This window comes from Odocoileus virginianus, chromosome 17, assembly GCF_023699985.2.
Source record: "Odocoileus virginianus isolate 20LAN1187 ecotype Illinois chromosome 17, Ovbor_1.2, whole genome shotgun sequence".
NCBI lineage: Eukaryota > Metazoa > Chordata > Mammalia > Artiodactyla > Cervidae > Odocoileus > Odocoileus virginianus.
The window spans coordinates 27,316,075-27,329,435 of NC_069690.1; the positions used below are offsets into that span (position 1 = coordinate 27,316,075).

At 44.7% G+C, this 13,361-nt stretch overlaps 1 protein-coding gene across 6 annotated transcripts in view; it reads right to left on the bottom strand.

The window, feature by feature from the left end:
* STX8 (syntaxin 8) overlaps positions 1-13,361 on the bottom strand; it is a 199,486-nt gene that overhangs the window by 42,788 nt on the left and 143,337 nt on the right. For 2 of the 6 annotated variants that reach the window (XM_070479094.1, XM_070479089.1), the window contains one exon: positions 352-757. The exons of the other annotated variants lie outside the window; for them this stretch is intronic. In XM_070479094.1, the coding sequence (XP_070335195.1) occupies positions 588-757 (170 nt within the window). In that variant the 3' untranslated portion in view covers positions 352-587. Of the gene's footprint in view, positions 1-351; positions 758-13,361 lie in introns of those variants that run through there. 6 annotated transcript variants of the gene reach the window in all.

The window sequence follows — 13,361 nt, forward strand, 5'->3', positions numbered from 1 at the left end:
TTTTTCCCTTGTGCTCCTTTGGGATGGGAGTTGACAGCAGTGAGTAATAGTTTCCCACTGTGGCTATCCCTGGTGCCCCAGCATCTCTTAGCTGGTCCCACATCCCCGCCCACACTCCCTGGAAATCACCCGGATGAACATGCCATCTATTTTACGCTGGAAACCTGGCTGATCTATTCAGTCATCTGCTTCTTAGACCACTCACATTTGTTCTTGTCTCCTTTTTATATCCCAAGGTCAGTTTATTCAGGGAATGTCACATACACATTCTTTTTTTGCTCCCAAGTATCCTTCTGCTTTTGAGGTTTGTGACTCTTTTCTTCCTCTCTTTTTCTTAACAAGTCTCTTAAATTCTTCCCACACTGTCATCAGTTAACCCGTGAACTCACCTTAATAGTGTTCACTGAAGTATCTCTAACGACTGTACTCTCATTCATCCAGCCATTCATGCAGGAAATATTTTTTAAGAATTTAGGTACTGAGCATAAAATGGTATGTGAAAGACAGAAAAGATCCTTATGTATGCATAGAAGGTAAAACTTTGAGGAGAAAAAGACCATACCGAAAAAAAAAAAAAAAACGTGTAATTACAACAATGAATGGGCTTCCCTGGTGGCTGGATGGTAACGAATGCACCTGCCAATGCGGGGTTCGATCCCTGGGCTGGGAAGACCCCCTGGAGGAGGAAATGGCAGCCGACTCCAGTGTTCTTGCCTGGAGAATCCCATGGGCAGAGGGGCCTGGAAGGTCCATGCGGCTGCAAAGAGTCAAACACGACTTAGTGACTAAACAATTGCGAAAATGGTATGAAAGAAAGACGGAAGAGCACACGCGAGTCCCCAGCCTGGGGATTAGGAAGGGCTTCCTAGAGGAAGGATGAGTGAGCCAGAGATTGGAAGGATGGGAGGGCGCTGACCAAGCAGAGCAGGAGTTTCTGGTTCTTCCCTCTTCCAGGGCCTGTCTTCAGCCGACAGGGCATGCAGCACTCTCTGCCTTCGGAGGATACCCAGCAGAATCTCCCCTGGCCCCCTCCTCTCAAAGCAAACTGGACTCTAACTTTTTTCCTGAATAGAAAATCCATTTTGTCCTTGCTGGATAGTGTGTGACTGTACTAACAACGTCAAGGATACATGTGAAATATACCCAAAAAAGGACAACCAGAAAGTATTAGGAAGTGTATTTTTTTTTTTCAAGTGATTTTTTCTTGCAGTGAGCAAGGTTATTCTTCAATTCTGACTTGTAAAAAAAGAAGAGGAGGTGGGGGTAAATTAGCATGATCCATTGGAGAAACAAAAACAAAAACCTCCCAACCCCTCCAGGGAGCCCACGTCCAGAGCTATTTGCAAAACTGCTGGTCCTATCTTTGGAAGGACATTTTTCTCACCCATTTATGCTGCAAGGGAAAAATATCTTCCACGAAGCAAACATTTTTTAAGATTGAAGCTTTTCAAATGCGTGGTACTTGTGATAAAGGATGTTTTCAAGCCCTCTTCTTCACTTAACCTGCCAACTAACATGGGAAACCATTAGCTCAGGCTGCTACAATTAACTCAGGGCTGCTTGTTGAAAGGCTTGCACAATTCCCAGCTACTTATCATGCAAACAACCTGGGAGACTCATTTTCCTTGCAAGGCAGTAGGAGGGGTAAATTACTGAGATAAGTAGATTATTGGGGAAAAAGTCACACTCAGAGGCCTTATGAAATGATTAAACCCTGGGAAATTCATCCCCCAAAATCCCTGGCCCCTGACAGTACACATTCATTACTGGATCCTGGATGATCTACAATGAAGAACCTTCTCGGGAAGCAATAAATACTCAGACTCTGATGAATTTTCATTTAACTTTCCAAACAGTTCTTTAGTTCTGATGGGTGAGGTTCACCCTGTAGGAAGCAAATGAAAGGAAAGGTGGTGGGGTGGCGGGGTGGAGGTTATCAGACTTTTAAGATTTAAAAAATTTTCTCAAATAGTAGAGGTACAGACACTGATGCCAATAAAATGATTACTCTAGGAAAATATGGGGCTTCCGTAACCTCCTTGCATTAACTCCATAAACTCTTTACGTGCTGTGTGTGTGTGCTCAGTCATGTCTGACCCCATGCAACCCCATGGACTGTAGCCCACCAGGCTCCTCTGTCCGTGGAATTTTCCACGTGAGAATATTGGAGCGGGCTGCCATTTCCTAGTCCAGGGGACCTTCCCTACCCAGGGACTGAACCCACATCTCTCTGTCTTCTGCATTTGGCAGGCTGATTCTTTACCACTGCGCCATCTGGGAAGCCCATAAACTCCATGCAGATAGACGTTATTTCATATTCGATTAATAGCCACCAACAGCTGTGTTCAAGCCTTTTGTGACAAAATACATCTTCCCTGTTAGAAGTATTCCTTGTAGCATATACTAGTCAATAATCAAGTTGACTATTATTAGTCAAATTGACGAAAAGCCTGAAATGATGTTTCAGAGAGAGAAAAAAAAAATGTCCAGGAAAGGAATGGAAATAAATGCAAGTGATCTAGAGGCAGAAAACAAACCCTTGTTTCTCTGGCAGGAGGGAGAAACCAACCCAAGGACAAGCCGACAGGGAGCTCTGATAACCGGAATCTAAATAAGAGAACTTGGCGGAGGAAGCTGTTAGTATCAGCGCTGACTTTCTGCTTCCAGTAACTGAATTGTGAACAGCCGGTATAAACAGGCATGACATTTCCCTTTGAGGAGCACAGCGGCGACCGGAGGCATTCCAAACCAGAGCGGAGCCCTCGCTCATCTTCACTCTTGGAAACAAGTCAAGGAACCATGAACTCTCTAAGTCAAGCTTTGCGTGGAATAATTGAACAGGGTGAAATACTTCTGCTGCTTCTCTTTTAAATGAATACGCATTGACTCCCAGGAATTTAGGCTTCCCCGCACCTGTCTGACACGGCAGAGGACCTGCAGAGATTCTGCCTGGGCCAGGGTGGGCCAGGAGGGTGACCACGAAGCCCGAGGGTGCTTCTGGGGAAAGGGTAGTGGATGACAAAGCAGCACTTTAAAAAAAAAATTTAATTTAAAGGGAAGATCTGCTTTGTACAAATACACTGTAACCTGTTCTGTCTCAGTGTGAAACCTTCTGCAAATTCTTTATTATAATTTTTGGAGTTGTTATGGGCGTGGTGATGGGTTATGTGCTTGTTGGGGGAAGAGAGTGTAGTGTAATGTGCTGGGATTAAGTCTGTGGATGGGGGAAGGGGCTGGAGGGGGGTGGTGTACCCTGGCGATCTGCTCACATGCAATTTACAACAGGGCTACCCTCACTTTTATAGATGGGATGCCTGGAGCTTAGGTTAAGTCTCCTGTCCCAGGTCTCAATGCTCGAGCTGGTGTTCAAGTCTCCATCGTCTGAGTTTTGAAGTTAAAGAATGACCCTACTACACTAGACTTATCCTGGAAGACAGTATAGGAAAAAAGTACTAATTGACATCCTTTCCTAGTTGACAGACTTTCTTGAGAAAAGAGTGCACTACTGGGGGGTAACAGGATTGATACTGAAAGAAGAGGACTCAGTAGGTAGCATGGGACATCCATTACCCTAGCTATTCAACAGCTGCCCGAAACTTTTATCTGTGATAGTATGACACCAAATTTCACAACAGAATTGAGATTTGGCATGCACAGTGAGGAAATAACATGGGAGATAAAAAAGATATTTTTTCATTAAAAAAAAAAAAGGCTGGCAGATATATTAATGGGATGCAGCTTTTAGAAACCACAAGTTGTGGTATTAGCATTGAGATACTAATCACACTTATGGTTACATAGAAAAAATGTTCTTAATATCCACATAAAGATGCCCAGGTATCTTGGCATCCTTTAAAACAGACTAAGGGAATGCAGATAGGGTATGGTTTGAATCCCAGCTCAGCCACTGACAAGCTGTGTGGCCTTGGGCAAACCATTCAACCTTTCTGGGCTTCAGTTTCTTCATCTGTACAACATGGACATTAAATGTCTCCGTCTCCTTGGACTGTTGTATGAATTCAGTGAGCTAATCAAGTGCTTAGAACAGCACCGGGAACATAGTACGCACTTTCTAAGCATTAATTCATATGATATCCTTAGTAATAAGTATGCGGTGGGAGCCTATACATGCCTGGCACATTTTCAAGGTTATCGTAAGAGACAATAAATGCACACGTAGGTCCAAAGGGTGAGACACTTGAGTGCTGGCAGGAGTGTGGCTGAGATGAATACTCGTTCGGTTGGGGCTTACAGGGAAAGCAGGCTTCACTCACATGTCAGAAGAGAGAGGCATGGTGAGGCTGAAGGTCGCTCTGAGTGAAGTGGGAAAGAGGGATGAGAGGAGGCAGAGAAACTTTTACAGGTGATTCAACTCTGGATATACAGACGCCAGGCTGTAGCCATGGAGACAGAGGAAGGATGAAGCTAGAACGGTGGATGGGTCATCAAGGCAGATGTGGACGGGTCATCCCACTGCAGGATGGCAGGAAGCAGAGAGAGAGAGAACTGGGGATTTTGCACCCAAATCCTCAAGGAACGAGGGTGACTGGAAGGTCAAAACATACCATATCAATGGGGTTTTAGTTGCTGATGACAACAGTCACTCTAGCTAGGTTGGGCAAAGGGGGATTTAAAAAAAAAAGAAAAGGAGCACCAGATCTTCAGCACAACCCGAAAACCAGATTTGGAGGATGGATAACTGGGACCAGGAGGGCTGACCACACGAGGTGACAGCCGGGCACCACTGCGGCAGCAGGCAGTCACGTGACAAGAAGAACTGGCCCTGCAATCTTTGCTGGGCTCCTCGAAAACAGCCGAAGGTTCCCAACCACCATGCCCACCAGAAGACCCGGTCTCTCAGGGTTTCGCTGACACCTCATGGTGGTCACTGCTGTTTTCATGTCTTTAAGGTGGAACCAGGAAAGGTGTGGAATCTCAGCAGCAAGGAGTCTGAGAAATGTACCTTGTAACTTTCCAACCTCTGTAACTCAGGGAAGAGAGTTAGGAGGGGGCTGAAGTTGGTGGTGAGAGAGTCGATCAAAACTCTCTGCCTGGGATTTCCCTGGTGGCATCATGGTGAAGACTTTGTCTTTCAACGCAGGGGGCGTGAGTTCGATCCCTGGTCAGGGAGCTAGGATCCCACAAGCCAAAAAAACCCCAAGACATAAAACAGAGAAGCAATACTGTAACAAATTCAATGAAGACTTAAAAATAGACCACAATGAAAAAATCTTAAAAAAGAAAACCAGAAACTATCTGCCAGAGGAGGCTGGAAAGGAGAGGCTGACTTCATGTGGCATGGGCTTCCCTGGGTGGGACAACAGGAGGGCAGGAATGGGGGAGCTATGTTTTTGTGGTTCTGAGATACAAAAATTGGTGGAAGAATAAAGACCCTCAGCTGAGCAACCAGTGGTCAGAGAAAACCTATGCTTCAATTATGAAGCAATGTTCTAAGCAAGGAGTATCACTTCATGATGACACATGATGAGCATCTTGGAAATTCTGGCTCCAGTCGAGACAAATTTCTCCTTGTACCCTGGATCATCTGAGTAACGCCCTCTCCTCTGTTTCATCTAGGTTGTCTAAGTCTGCTGTCTTTCAATGAGTCTGTTTTAATTTCCTTTATTCCACATGCACGCTTGCATGAAGTCACCTCTTCACTCTTTAAATTCCTGTAACATTTTACCTGTATTCCTCTTATACTTTTTATCTCATTTTGCCTTGTATTGAAGAGATACTTAGATGTGTCTTATCTCCTCTACTGAAATATTTAGATCCATGTCCTACCTCTCCTTGAGGCAGGGTATGCATCTGATGAACTTCTAGTACAGTTCCTTACAATCCTAAAATCTCTGATGAGTGAAAAATGAATGAGCTATCATGTGGCTTTTCACTGAATCAATTCCTGGAGAAGTATTGCCAGGCTTGCCAGGAGGCAAGCCTTCGAGGTTCCTTCCAACCAAAACACAAAACGTCTAAAAATGCCCATAATTCTGGGCCTGGCTCTACCTAAGCTATGGGCTTCCCACTAGATTGTGAGATTGGGAATGTATCATTTACATCTTTATGCATCCCATAATCCCTGCTGTAGTATACACTCAAAGAATACTTGCTGGCCTAAATCCCAGGCATGGATGGGCCCTGAACTTTATCTTACTAAGGACATCTACTTACTAAAATCTCTGTGTGAGTATTTGGGCAGATGAATAGCAGTAACAGACATAAGATCAGATTTGCCCTGAAAGAAACTGTTCAAGAGGAGATAAAGCAGAGAGGCATAGAAGAAGAGGCACAGTTCCACCACAATGAACAGAACTGGAGAGGAACCACTGGTGAAAGACAGCTTTCCCCAGATTTCTAGAGGACAGAAGACAAATGGGGAAGGGCTGACTATGCAAAGTGAGGAGGAAGCAGTGGCTGAGAAACCACTGAAGAGGGTGCCAACTTGCTCATAATAATAAGCACGGTTCTCGGGAGGCTCCAGACTGAGAGACACCAAGCGAGAGAGTGAGAGAAATGGACCTGAGGAAGGACTCACTGAAGGTCTTTATATGAACCTTCCCACCTACCAAGCAGCAAAACCAAGTGTTGACACCTGTGTAAAAACAAGGAATGTTTTCTCTAAGGAAATTGGGTGAAAGCTCCCTGGGGCACTCGAGCTGCCAGCGTGGGTGCTTCTGTCCTAGAGTTGAGTCCTCCACCTGTGGCATATTGTGAGGGGTGGGAAGGGGGTCCTCCGCAACCTGGAGATGAGGCCTATCAGTCAACCAGATCCATCTGTATACACAGAGCTTCTGCAGCCTTTCTACTTTCAGGTTCACGCATACAAACTCATCCCAAGGATTCAGCAAAGCAGTTAAGCAAAGTCCATATCATGACCAAGAAAGCATCAGTAAACAAATAGAAAAACTGACCGTAGAGGATACAGAGATAATTCTGATAAAAGAAGAGAACTTAAAAAATAAAACACAACATGATGAAAGACTCTAGTATTCTTGAAGAGACTTGGGAAAAATGTTGCATCTATAAAAACAAGAACAGAATCCAACAGATAAAGAACAATCAAGAATAAGAGCATCTACAAATTAAAAGACCCACAACCAGATGCATTGTTCTGTTGTTCTGACAGCAACAATAAAAGATTCTAAAAGCTTTCTGAATAATAAGCAGTATGTCAATGATAAATAAAAAAGGTCACAAACAAAGGAACAAGAATCAGTTTGGGTAGACCTGTCATTAGCAACACTAGATATTAAAGCAAAATCTGAAGTAATTTATAATTCACTACTCTATACTCAGACAAGCTACCAATTGAGCATGAAGATGGAATGAAGCATTTTTACATGTGAGAATTCATAAGGCATACCATTGTTGCCCCTTTTCTTAGAAAGGATGTTGTTCAGCAAAATAAGGACTAAAACTTTTGAGAAAGAGCGATCAAAGAAACAGCATAAGCACATAGAACAACAAATAGAAATACCACGGTGACAAACAGTCCAAAAACCCCAGGTGGGGGGACCCAAAATAACGTAGCTTAAAGAAGAAAAGCCATCTAGAAAGAAAACTTCTAGGGAAACCAATAAACAAAAAGCGAACAACAAACCAAAAGATAAATAAAAACACTGAGATTATCTGATGGATTTTCTCACAAAGGAATTAGCATTGTAAGGCATTTTAAAGACATGTTGATATATTGGAAAGAATTATCCACAAGTGCATGGAAAAGTGAACAAAAGAAAAAAGGGAATAACCAATTATCTGGGGGGAAAAAGTGATAGAAAAGAGAAAATAGAGCAGTGGCATATCAATTGATTTAGCAATAAACACTATTTACAGAGCCATAATCCCACTCAGATTGGAACAGAAAGCCTGAGGGCTTGAGGATGTAGCTTTCCAGGAAAAAAGGGAGATTCAGTTTAGAAAAACTTCCAGACAAATAAGGGGCATGAATATATGGAAAATCGAAGGCAATCAGAAAACCCAGGACATATAAAGGGCAGGGTAAGTTTTGTCTGGCATAAGTAATAAGTAACTTAGAATAAGCAAATTAAAACAGGAAGTTCACGGGCTTCTAGGAGAATGAAATGGGTTCAAAAGATATCAGGTATGGTGAAAAAGACAAACTTCTTCTCACAACAAGAAAAAACAATCAGAAGAATTTTAAAAATAACAATAACAACAACAAAAAGAAATCTGAAAAAAAATTTTAGAAAACCAAAATGTGGCATGGTTTTAAACCAATGATGGAATTTAAAAAAAGAATAGATCTCAACATTCTCCTTTGCCTAACACAGGGATTATGAGTTAGGAATTACACAGATGGAAATATAATCAACCACAGTGCACTTCTTGGTTTTTCAGTGCACAGCATTCACACAGATACAATAATCTGAAAGCCATTTATTGGCTTTGAACTTGGAAACAACCTAATACCACAGTTTAGAAATCGTAATTGTGGTCAAAATAGAATGCAAATAAATGATCAACACCTGACACAAGGGAAGGGCTGTGAGAGGAGAAGAGGCTGGGAAAAAACGTGAGGCAAATATACTGTGTACCACCAGTGGAACTGGAAATAGAGATTTAAGTTTTACTGTTAGTTACAATAGTAATACACAGAGGAATAAAACCACCATCTTAGAAACAAAGGCTGAATATCCAGTAAGTGAAACCCGAGGTATCAGACCAGGAAGTCAGTAAGTAATGTCTCAAGTTCAGAAATAAAAAATGATGTGTTAACATGCAAGGAATTACTTGAAGAAGGACAAGCAAAAACAGTTCAAAGTGATTGACTCTTGGGATCATGATCGGGATGGATAAATCAGGGCAGTTTTGTTTTCAGCCATGAACATGCACTGTTTAATTCTTCTCAAGTAATGATTTACTCTAGAACCTGAATATTTTGGCTCATGGTTCTGAAGAAATTAACCTTTGACATGTGCCCCTGGATGCACCTAATTCTACTGGTATAGTTTCTGTCTGGGTATCCAGACACTGGCCAGCAGAAAGCATGTCTTCAGACAGATGGCAGCCCACAGGGCATGATGTAACGGAGGTAGGAGGTATAAACTGGGTTAGTGGTCATCTTAGGGAATTTCGAGTCATCGCAAAGAGGAAGATCTCTGCCAGGCTAACTGCTGGAATAATCCTGGGTCTTACCAGGCTTCCAATGCTACTGCCAGAATAATCCTGGGTCTTACCAGGCTTCCAATGCTCCTGCCGGACAGAGTAAGTAAAATGTCCTATATTTCCCTTTTGAAAGCACTAGGAACAGCTCGAGGATTTGCACAGCAGAATGAAAGAGGAGCTGTCACGGAGTTCCTTAGGACTCACAGCTTGAAAGGAAAGAGGAGGCCCGCAGGGGGCCTTCGGCCCAAGCCCGGCGGGGGAGGCTGAGCACTTCCACAGCCCAGGGGGTGGGACCACAGCTCTTAAAGCCACAGATCTCCTCTGTAGGCGCAGAGACCCTCACAGCGGGAATCCATTCACACCAGTCACCCTTGGAGACTGCTATTTATGCTAAAGAAATTTATCCCACTCCATTGTATGTTTCTTGTCCGGAGCGCTCTGGGACCCCTTGTTTACGGCCTTCGCCCATATTGTGCGCAGGCGAATGGACAGGCCAGTGGAGAGGGCAGGGGTGGCTAATGATGGGTCTGTTAACTCTGCACTCAGGCTCTCCTTTGTGAACCAAACCCAATCTGGGTGCATTTGCTTAAAAAAAACACAAAAAAACAAAAAGCAAAACCCCATTTGAGGTTGAAGAAATGTTAGTTGTGTTCCATTCCTTTTAATAGGGGTAAAAAAAAAAAACAACAGAAGAAACTCCAAACTTTATAATATTTATTTATAATCCATCCTTGAGGTTGAAATACACATCCAATTATCTCAGGTATAGGTGCACATGCCGCAGCTGTAACTCCGTAAGATAGAGAGGCTCTTAAAAAAAAAAATCGGGGGGCTTTTCATCACTACAGAGATGCTAATTTTTATCTCCAGGAAAGTAAGGGAAGCCCCTTCTGAAATGTTTTCTTTGAGGCAGAACTTAAACGTATGCCACTGCTTTCATGAATCCTGTGAGCCAAATCCTTATAAATCCTTTGAGTTGACAGATCAATTATTCCTTCTAACAGCTAATGAACTAATAACCTTTGGAAATTTCTCCTTCCCTGGGTTTAAAATGAAAAAAAAAAAAATCTTTAAGGGGAAAAAAATAATCAGTTAAAGACTACATAGCAATAAACACAAATTCATAATAATAGCTTTTTAAAGAAAGCTATATTTTGTTTGAGAGCTATGGTTTTTAAATTAAAAATATGTCAAATAATCTTGTATTTTATAAATATAATAAAATTTATTTTTAAAAAAGCCTTAATCTCATACAGTGTCAAGAGAATTGAGAAAAGGGTAGGAAAAAAACAGAAAAGGAGAAAGAGATAGTCGAGAGACATCAGAATCCAGAGGCATCAATAAGCCAGGTGGGATTAATAGACCCGGCTCTGTAGAAGGCATCACCCGAGGTGGGCTCTCTGGGAACCAGGAGGGGGAAAGGACACACACATCAACACCAGAGAGCAAAGGAGAAGGCGGAGGAAGCAGGAAGATGCCCTGGTCATTAGGACTGTGAACACAGGAAGCCTATAGGAACATTTTGTGGACAGAAGGGGTGTTGGGGTGGTATGGGTAGAAGCCAGCAGGTGGTGCAAGCTGGACATTCAAGGGGTTGAACCCAAGGGGGACACTGAAGGCCACAGCAAGTGGCAGAAGGAGAGCTGGAAGAGTGGGAATGCACGTGGGCCCCGGAGTGTGCGCTGATCACAAGAATGAGGTGTGTTTGCTAGGCGGGCAGGGCAGAGAGGTGTCAACCCTACCTTATGATAGAAGGCCAAGGATTTTCATAGATGAGAAAACTGAAGCCCTGGGAAGTTGAGTAAATGACTTGCTCAAGGTCCGAGGGCACCAATCTCACACACACATACACACTTGTGTGCTCAGTCGTGTCCGACTCTTGTGAGCCCCATGGACTGTAGCCCACCAGGCTCCTCTGTCCACTGTCCATGGGATTCTCCAGGCAAGAATACTGGAGTGGGTTGCCATGCCCTCCTCCAGGGCATCTTCCCAACCCAGGGTTTGAACCCAGGTCTCACGCATTGCAGGTGGAGTCTTTTTCCCACAACATTAACAATTCTGGAGACGATGCCCCATAAGCAACCTTCCAGGGAGCATCACACAGCTCTTGCTCTATAAGCTCCTGGTACGTGGTGTGACATGGTGTAGACAAAGGGGAACTGCGGGGTCAGAAGATGTAGCTTGGAATACACAGCTCCACTGTTTCCAGCCCCATCTGCCCTATCTGTAAAATGGGGGAAATCGTAATCACACCTCAAGTTGTGGGCAGGAAACAGTGAAATAACACTGACCTACCGGAATCCACTTACAAGACCTGACAAGGGCCCCAAGACCCAACGATAAGCCAATGGCCCTGTTCCGGAAAGGCCACCTGAGCAGTGACACAGGGTCCCAGGCTTAGAAGTCCTATGCTGTCACCATCATGACAGTCTTAGTAATTTCTAAACAAGGGGCCCTGCATTTTCATTTCTCACTGGACCTCACAAATTACATAGTTCATCTTGGGTAACGCTCCGTGGCTCAATGAGATGAGTCTTGGAGAAGACGTCCATCTTCAGCAAATAATTCTCGTGTGGGCTTCCCTGGTGGCTCAGATGGTAAAGAATCTGCCTGCAATGCAGGAGACTGGGGTCTGATCCCTGGGTCAGGAAGATCCCCTGGAGAAGGGAATGGCTACCCACCCCAGTATTCTTGCCCAGAGAAACACATGGACAGAGAAGCCTGGCTGGCTACAGTCCGCAGCTGTCACCCACCAGGGTTCTCTATCCATGGGGCTGCAAAAGAATCGGACGCAACTAACGCTCTTTTCCCATGTGAGCTGCAGGCCTGAAGTGGACACAAGTTAGTTTCTCAGCTGCTCAGCATCTGAAACCACCCCCCCTTTTTTTTTCTTTCCTTTAACAAGGGAGGAATTCTTAGCTATATGAGTCTTAGTTAGGAGGCAGGGCCAGAAGGGCCAAACACTGGCAGCCCCCTGCCTCCCCGCAAGCATCAGCACACAGCCAGACAACAGTGGTTCTCTAGGGACACCAGAGGCAGCCCCCTGCTGGCTACAGCCTCTGCTGGCCAGCACCAGTGGGGTCAGCGGATGGTGGGTCCGGGGAGCATCCAGTAGTCATGGCAATGAGATCTCCTACAAGATGGTTCTGTGATGGGGTTGTGGGGATGATCCAGCCACCTGTGGTTTCTCCCCATGTTCTAGTTTGATTCTCCAGCCTTCTCCGGGAGTGATTTTTCAAACCACATATCCACTAACACCTTTCTTCTGTACTTCAGTCATCAGGGATGCTTTCTGTTCATAGCCAAGAGCCTGTTCTGATATAAAGCTGAACTGTGTTACGGAGCCTGATTCTCCTTCAGCTGACAGTAAGGGAGTCCTGCATCCCAAGGGAGAGCCTGTTGGGCCACGAGGCCCTGGTGGTGACTGGAGTGCTGGTGCCTGCCCATGGGGAAGTGGACCTGGCAGGTCACGCGGTCCACACTCCTTCTGAAAGTGGGACTCCTTCCGGGATGATTCAGGGTCAAAATAAGACGCAGATAAAGATGCTTCTGATAGCCAGAGGGTACACTAAGCAGAAGGCCTTTACTGTGGGTGACAGACTTGGAGACTGGCCATCTCCTCTCCCCTCCAGGTCAGCGGTCAGCTTGGGGCTTTCGAGGACATCCCCAACTGTCGTCAGGTTGTCAGGAATGGAGTTCAGGGACATTCCAAGTCGCTCGCGGCCAGAAGATGAGATGTCTTTCATTCAGAGTATGTAATTAAGCTGGCAGTGGAATTCCTGATGGAGTTCTGGGGCATGGTGGGGCTGAAGTGCTCTGGGATTCTGAACACCAAGGACCACACTCAAAAGACGCTTCACATACATCAGGGCCGCAGAAAAAGCCAGAGGGGTCGAACACGATGATGTGGCTTCTGCATCAGGGTCAAGGATGCGCCAGGACTCTGTCCTCCCCCCACTCCCTTTTATAGGCATGTTCTATCAATGGTGACAATATTTTACTTTTTGCCAAGGGTTGGGAGAGGAGGCAGAAAGAAAGCTCTGACAGGCTCATTTCCCAACACTTGAACTGAACTCCTGGCTGGAACAAAATCACTTGATTGCTGGCATTTATGGCTTTATATTTCTACAGTGCCACTTGGCCGGCGGGGTGATTTTCCAGGCACTGGGTGAGTGACACTAGCTCCAGGACAGGCCCATTAGCCTGGAACTGCAGAAAGACCCAATTACGAG